General features: G+C 40.8%; 1 protein-coding gene across 1 annotated transcript; it reads left to right on the forward strand.

Moving 5' to 3' along the window:
- Positions 1-7,022: 7,022 nt before the first annotated feature.
- LOC128638846 (olfactory receptor class A-like protein 4) lies at positions 7,023-8,006 on the forward strand. Its single transcript, XM_053690980.1, has one exon. It carries the CDS (start codon positions 7,023-7,025, stop codon positions 8,004-8,006), a length of 984 nt encoding a protein of 327 aa, XP_053546955.1.
- The last annotated feature ends 241 nt before the right edge of the window (positions 8,007-8,247 follow it).

An 8,247-nucleotide genomic window follows, 5' to 3' on the forward strand; every position in this document is an offset into this window, starting at 1 on the left:
GCCGAAAAGATTTTCGCGTCCCATAGAAAGTAATAGAAGCCGTTAATCGATAAATTATACCAGGTTTCCATTGAAAGCGCTAACCGTTAATACACTGTCGGAGGCTGTCGATACATTGAGAAATATTACCCCCAGCTCAACTAGGTGTAAAAGAGGAAAATTGTGCTTTTTGAGAGCTATTTTCTATTGAAATGATAAAACTTGCATATAATGCAAGTGTTTTAATGTAGAAATAAATTGTTATAAGTAATATTTATTGTTGTCTCATGTATAGAAATAGTTGAACTTATATTCTAATAGAAATATCAGTATATATTTAAATACAATAATATATGCAAGAACATATCTACAGAATGCAAACTAGACCTATGCCTAGGGCAGCAATAAATATTACTTATATTTATGAAGTGTTAAATATAATTATATTAGAAAATAGTATTTGATTATTAAAAATATGGATAAGTGTTTTTTTATTTTTCTTGAGAGGCGATCACAGGTAAGAAGCACGGACGTTAAACGTAAATTCTATAGCGTAAGGTCGGGTTACCTTAGCAACTAATTGATTTTCAAGAAATCCGACGTCAGATGGAAGCGTTAACACAACGTTAACTTACAGCTACACGAAAAGAGCGACTGCGCGCAACACGCTAATCTTTTCAATGGAAACCTGGTACTAAAATGCAGCCGTAAATTACTTTTAGCTGTCGGCCGCTTCGGTAGCTTACGGCTCCATTTTTAACGACTCAATGGAAGCGAGGCCTAAATCGCCCCACGTGTCAGACCCTTTGACTCCCGCTCAAGGGACTCACGCTCTAATGGCGCCAAGTACATCTAGTGCGCCCATAGCGTTTACTTTACAAGACATGGCCGCGGTCATGGATAATACCCTGTCAGCGGTATTATCCAGACTACCTGGGTTTAGAGGAAAGCGAGACAGCTCTGGAGTTAGAAGAAATACAGAGCATACTAATGCTTTAAGAGCTATGTCTGATACTCCCTCACAATATACAGAAGCTGAGGAAGGAGAGCTTCTTTCTGTGGATGATGTTTCTGACTCAGGGAAGAAGGTTCAACCTGATTCTGATATGTCTACATTTAAATTTAAGCTTGAACACCTCCGCGTGTTGCTCAGGGAGGTTTTAGCTGCGCTGAATGACTGTGATACAATTGCAGTGCCAGAAAAATTGTGTAGATTGGACAAATACTATGCAGTGCCGGTGTGCACTGATGTTTTTCCAATACCTAAAAGCTTTACAGAAATTATTACTAAGGAATGGGATAGACCAGGTGTGCCGTTCTCTCCCCCTCCTATTTTTAAGAAAATGTTTCCAATAGATGCCACCACACAGGGCTTATGGCAGACAGTCCCTAAGGTGGAGGGAGCAGTTTCTACCCTAGCTAAGCATACTACTATCCCTGTCGAGGACAGTTGTGCTTTCTCAGATCAAATGGATAAAAAGTTAGAGGGTTACCTTAAGAAAATGTTTATTCAACAAGGTTTTATTCTACAGCCCCTTGCATGCATTTCCCCAGTCACTGCTGCTGCGGCTTTCTGGTTTGAGTCTCTGGAAGAGGCTTTACAGGTAGAGACCCCATTGGATGACATACTTGACAAGCTTAGAGCACTTAAGCTAGCTAATTCTTTTGTTTCTGATGCCATTGTTCATTTGACTAAACTAACGGCTAAAAATTCTGGTTTTGCTATTAAAGTGCGAAGGCGCTATGGCTTAAATCATGGTCAGCTGACGTTACTTCAAAGTCTAAGCTGCTTAACATTCCCTTCAAGGGGCAAACCCTATTCGGGCCTGGTTTGAAGGAGATCATTTCTGATATCACTGGAGGAAAAGGTCATGCCCTTCCTCAGGATAGGTCCAAATCAAGGGCCAAACAGAATAATTTTCGTGCCTTTCTAAACTTCAAGGCAAGTGCGGCATCAACTTCCTCTAATGCAAAACAAGAGGGAACTTTTGCCCAGCCCAAAAAGCCTGCTGTTGCCCCTAAGACAGCATGAAGTATCAGCCCCCTATCCGGTAACGGATCTAGTAGGGGGCAGACTTTCGCTCTTCGCCCAGGCTTGGGCAAGAGATGTCCAGGATTCCTGGGCGTTGGAAATTGTATCCCAGGGATATCTTCTGGATTTCAAAGCTTCTCCTCCAAAAGGGAGATTTCACCTTTCACAATTATCTGCAAACCAGATAAAGAGAGAGGCATTCTTACACTGTGTTCAAGATCTCCTAGTTTTGGGAGTGATCCATCCAGTTCCAAAGGAGGAACAAGGCCAGGGTTTTTACTCAAATCTGTTTGTGGTTCCCAAAAAAGAGGGAACCTTCAGACCAATTTTAGATCTCAAGATCTTAAACAAATTCCTCAGAGTCTCATCATTCAAGATGGAGACTATTCGTACCATCCTACCTATGATCCAGGAGGGTCAATAAATGACTACAGTGGATTTAAAGGATGCTTATCTTCACATTCCGATACACAAAGATCATCATCGGTTTCTCCGGTTTGCCTTCCTGAACAGGCATTACCAGTTTGTAGCTCTTCCCTTTGGGTTAGCTACAGCCCCAAGAATCTTTACGAAGGTTCTGGGGTCACTTCTGGCGGTTCTAAGACTGCGGGGCATATCAGTGGCCCCTTATTTAGACGACATCCTGATACAGGCGTGACATTTCCAAATTGCCAAGTCTCATACGGACATAGTTCTGGCATTTCTGAGGTCGCATGGGTGGAAGGTGAATGAAGAAAAGAGTTCTCTATCTCCTCTCACAAGAGTTTCCTTTCTGGGAACTCTAATAGATTCTGTAGAAATGAGGATTTACCTGACAGAGTCCAGGTTATCAAAACTTCTAAATTCCTGCCGTGTTCTTTATTCCACTTCTCGCCCTTCGGTGGCTCAGTGTATGGAAGTAATAGGCTTAATGGTAGCGTCAATGGACATAGTGCCGTTTGCACGCCTACATCTCAGACCGCTCCAACTATGCATGCTCAGTCAGTGGAATGGGGATTACACAGATTTGTCCCCTCTACTAAATCTGGATCAAGAGACCAGGGATTCTCTTCTCTGGTGGCTATCTCGGGTCCATCTGTCCAAGGGAATGACCTTTCGCATGCCAGATTGGACAATTGTAACGACAGATGCCAGCCTTCTAGGCTGGGGGGCAGTCTAGAACTCCCTGAAGGCTCAGGGATCATGGACTCAGGAGGAGACACTCCTTCCAATAAACATTCTGGAACTAAGAGCAATATTCAATGCTCTTCAGGCATGGCCTCAGCTAGCGACAATGAGGTTCATCAGTTTTCAGTCGGACAACATCACGACTGTGGCTTACATCAACCATCAAGGGGGAACAAGGAGTTCCCTAACGATGGGCAGAGATTCACTCTTGCCATCTATCAGCTATCCATATCCCAGGTGTAGAGAACTGGGAGGTGGATTTTCTAAGTCGACAGACTTTTCATCCGTGGGAGTGGGAACTCCATCCGGAGGTGTTTGCACAATTGATTCATCGTTGGGGCAAACCAGAACTAGATCTCATGGCGTCTCGCCAGAACGCCAAACTTCCTTGTTACGAATCCAGGTCAAGGGACCCCAAGGCAATGCTGATAGATGCTCTAGCAGCGCCTTGGTCCTTCAACCTGGCTTATGTGTTTCCACCGTTTCCTCTGCTCCCTCGTCTGATTGCCAAAATCAAGCAGGAGAGAGCATCGGTGATCTTGATAGCGCCTGCGTGGCCACGCAGGACTTGGTATGCAGATCTGGTGGACCTGTCATCCTTTCCACCATGGACTCTGCCGCTGAGACAGGACCTTCTACTTCAAGGTCCTTTCAACCATCCAAATCTAATTTCTCTGAGACTGACTGCCTGGAGATTGAACGCTTGATTTTATCAAAGCGTGGCTTCTCCGAGTCAGTCATTGATACCTTAATTCAGGCACGAAAGCCTGTCACCAGGAAAATCTATCATAAGATATGGCGTAAATATCTTTATTGGTGTGAATCCAAGGGCTACTCATGGAGTAAGGTCAGGATTCCCAGGATATTATCTTTTCTCCAAGAAGGATTGGAAAAAGGACAGATTTCTGCTCTGTCTATTCTTTTGCACAAGCGTCTGGCGGATGTTCCAGACTTTCAGGCATTTTGTCAGGCTTTAGTTAGAATCAAGCCTGTGTTTAAACCTGTTGCTCCGCCTTGGAGCTTAAATTTGGTTCTTAAAGTTCTTCAAGGGGTTCCATTTGAACCTCTTCATTCTATAGATATCAAACTTTTATCTTGGAAAGTTTTTTTTTTGGTGGCTATTTCCTTGGCTCGTAGAGTTTCCGAGTTATCTACCTTACAATGTGATTCTCCTTATCTGATCTTCCATGCAGATAAGGTAGTTCTGCGTACCAAACCTGGGTTTTTACCTAAGGTGGTATCTAATAAGAATATCAATCAGGGGATTGTTGTTCCATCATTGTGTCCTAATCCTTCTTCAAAGAAGGAACGTCTATTACACAATCTTGACGTAGTTCGTGCTTTAAAGTATTATTTACAAGCTACTAAAGATTTTCGTCAAACATCTGCTTTGTTTGTTGTCTACTCTGGACAAAGGAGAGGCCAAAAGGCTTCGGCAACTTCTCTTTCTTTTTGGCTAAGGAGTATAATACGCTTATCTTATGAGACTGCTGGCCAGCAGCCTCCTGAAAGGATTACAGCTCATTCTACTAGAGCTGTGGCTTCCACATGGGCCTTTAAAAATGAGGCTTCTGTTGAACAGATTTGCAAGGCGGCGACTTGGTCTTCGCTTCATACCTTTTCAAAATTCTATAAATTTGATACTTTTGCTTCTTCAGAGGCTATTTTTGGGAGAAAGGTTTTACAGGCAGTGGTACCTTCCGTTTAAGTACCTGCCTTGTCCCTCCCTTCATCCGTGTACTTTAGCTTTGGTATTGGTATCCCACAAGTAATGGATGATCCGTGGACTGGATACATCTTACAAGAGAAAACATAATTTATGCTTACCTGATAAATTTATTTCTCTTGTGGTGTATCCAGTCCACGGCCCGCCCTGTCATTTTAAAGCAGGTATTTTTTAACTTTAAACTACAGTCACCGCTGCACCCTATGGTTTCTCCTTTCTCTGCTTGTCTTCGGTCGAATGACTGGATATGGCAGTTGGGGGAGGAGCTATATAGCAGCTCTGCTGTGGGTGATCCTCTTGCAACTTTCTGTTGGGAAGGAGAATATCCCACAAGTAATGGATGATCCGTGGACTGGATACACCACAAGAGAAATACATTTATCAGGTAAGCATAAATTATGTTTTTCTATAGCAAGACATCGGAAATGTCTTGCAATGGGTTAAGTGTCCTTTTATGAATGCCCATTGTCAATTTAACATGTTCCAGATTTCCAGCAAGTTTTTGCACAGGTAGTTAAAATTAAGGGTTAAATTAAATGCTTCCTATAAATATGTATATGTTAGCTTCACCCCATGACTAGAGAAGCTCACTCAATGCATCTTGGAAGAAGTGATCAGGTTATTTGTAGGGTATGGAGGGTACAAATTTGTTAACCCTTTGTTTAGTTCAGAAATAATACACATTGTAGCTTTTAGGCCCATAACGACCCCTTTTCGTCATGCAGGGGGAACGCTGATCAAACCCTGATTTTGGTGATCCCCCGCACTACATCATGCCAGGGGTCATAGGTGGCCTAATGGGCAGCACTCCAGGGCTTGATGGGAGTGCTGGTGACATCACCACATATGTATGTGGTGACATCACAAAGGGCGCAGAACCAGGAAGCTTAGTGTAGGTGCAAAAGAACTGGATGAATCTCAGCTCCCTTTGTAGCTACAAACCTCAAAAACCCCTCATTTGAAAGAGAATTGTCTGCTCTTTCAAATGGGTCTTGAAGCAGTACCACACAACAGATCTTTTAAAACCCCTAATAAAGTTTATTTTCTGGTAAATAAGTCCTTCTCTGAAAAAAATATATTAATTTTGTCTGTATAGTCAGGTGATCACTGTGGTGACAGGGAAGACCCGGAAAAAAGTGTTTTCTGTACTTTACAAAGGGGTTACAAAGGGGCTTCTGTAATCTATATTATAGCCCCCAAAAGCCCATATGGGCCCCTATTTCACATGTGGCTGCCCACACTATCTCACATGCCATGATTTATAAATTAAATAATGGTGTTGTGAATTTGCTGGGCCTGCTGAAAAAACAATATATAATCTGTGTCACTCACTGAAATTTGACTTACAATATGGTTTAAATTTAGGTAGCAGAAGAAACACAACATTAGCTCAGCACTGAGATGACATAAAGGCTTAGTAGTGAAAGGGTTTATATCTATAATACTCCCCCTCACTCCTCGAAAAACAGGGGGTTAATTAGATGCCCATCTTTCCTAGATCACCAAGGAAGCTTCCCAGGAACTTTCAGGGGGAGGGTGTATAGAGAAATGAATTATATGTTTTTTTGTTTTGTTTCCAAACTATTGAAAGAGTAAAAAATTAATAATAATATTATAATTTACACAAATGCAAAGGCCACGGATAACCTTATTGCCTCTCCCAAGTTGCAGAGAAAGGTGATCAGTTTAAATGCTCTGCATGTTTATTAAAGTGCTTGGCCCTGGAAGTCTAGTTTGAGGTGCAAGTTAAATGAAGGTAGTAAGAAAACCAAGTTTTACCATTATATTGGCTAGACAATAAATATATTTAAATGATGTGTGCATCAGCTATCCAAGTGAATTTTTTCTACTTAAAATATTTATGTCCTTATTAAAAGGGGCAAAGTATAATGCTTTGATATTTAGTGTAATCTTCTTGTAAAAAAATCCATTATTTGAACATTGAAGTACCTTTATTAAATTATCGAAGAAATAACATTAAATTACACTTTAATAAAACAATTACAGTTGTTTGTATTGTATATCTGATTATCTCTATTTCTGTTTTTCAGTTTATCCTGAACAGCATCTTTACTTTACACTTTTGTAAGGATTTATTGGTGAAGATTTGATGCTGAAATGCCTGAAGTCTCAGCATCACTCATTGTATATGGGACCTTGATGTTCCTTGGCATTCTGGGTAATGTGTTAGTTCTTATTACAGTCATAAGCAACACCTTGGAGAACAAGACACTTCCAGCTTCTGATCTGATACTTGCTAACCTCACAGTCATTAACTTCCTAATTTGCATATTCAGGAATTCTGTGGTATTTACCAACGGACTTGGCTTGGAAGTACTTTTAACCGCAAGCTGGTGTAAATTCTTTATGTTTATATGGTCAGTCCTTAGGTCCATGAGTGTCTGGGGGACATTTTCAATGAGCATTTTTCATTATATTCACATCAGTAACCAGGCTTTAAAACTAAGAAGAAATATCCTATTGAAAACGAGTAAAGCCCTTGGCCTTTTGTGGATATTTAACTTTTTTTATTATACACCTGCTTTGCTGTACACAGCACAAGCACAAAGAAATGTGACCTTTTCAGTGCAACTAGTTAGTAGCTCGACTCGACCAATCATGGGCTGTGTATGGAACTTTCCAAACCCTGACTCTAGCTTGCTTTATGTAACCGCATCCTTGGTAATTCATGAGCTGATTCCTATTTTCCTTATGATGAGCACAAATATAATTACCCTATGCATACTAAACCAGCATTCCAAGGCAATAGCAGTGCAGACGACTATTAAAAGAATGGCTTCTGAACGCAGGGCGGCCCGGATAATCACAGTACTTGTTATTCTGTTTGTGATTTGCTGGGGAACTAATGTTCTGGCTGTCAATGTTTACAACTTTACCCAGGGATCTTCATCTACACAGTTTTTGCTTACTATAGCCAACATTACAGGTTCTGTCTTTGTGGGCTTCAGTCCCTTGGTTCTCCTTGTAGGGCACAGCAAACTACGTGGAAAACTGAAAAATTTACTCTGTAAATACTGGAATATTAAGATAAAACCATCAGAAGCGGCAGCAAGTACTGTTATTACAGTTGTGAACTTTTAGAAAACCTAAATGACATAAACTTAGTTATTTGTAGAAATATTTTATATTGTAAGATATTCAGTCATATATAATGGGATTTGTATCTATAAAATGCACGTAAGTGTATTTATTCAACATTTAATTTATGTTTACACTATAGAAATTAATGGAATACAAGAACTGTTGTATCCATTGCCCAATCAAATGGTATAGGATTACAAATATTTAAGAAGCTTTAGGGGTATGTCCTTTGACTGCAAAA

The sequence above is a fragment of the Bombina bombina genome, chromosome 8, assembly GCF_027579735.1.
Source record: "Bombina bombina isolate aBomBom1 chromosome 8, aBomBom1.pri, whole genome shotgun sequence".
NCBI lineage: Eukaryota > Metazoa > Chordata > Amphibia > Anura > Bombinatoridae > Bombina > Bombina bombina.

What these genes read in the sequence shown, in the direction of transcription:
- LOC128638846 (XM_053690980.1), top strand. Translation starts at nt 7,023, where the DNA reads ATGCCTGAAGTCTCAGCATCACTCATTGTATATGGGACCTTGATGTTC.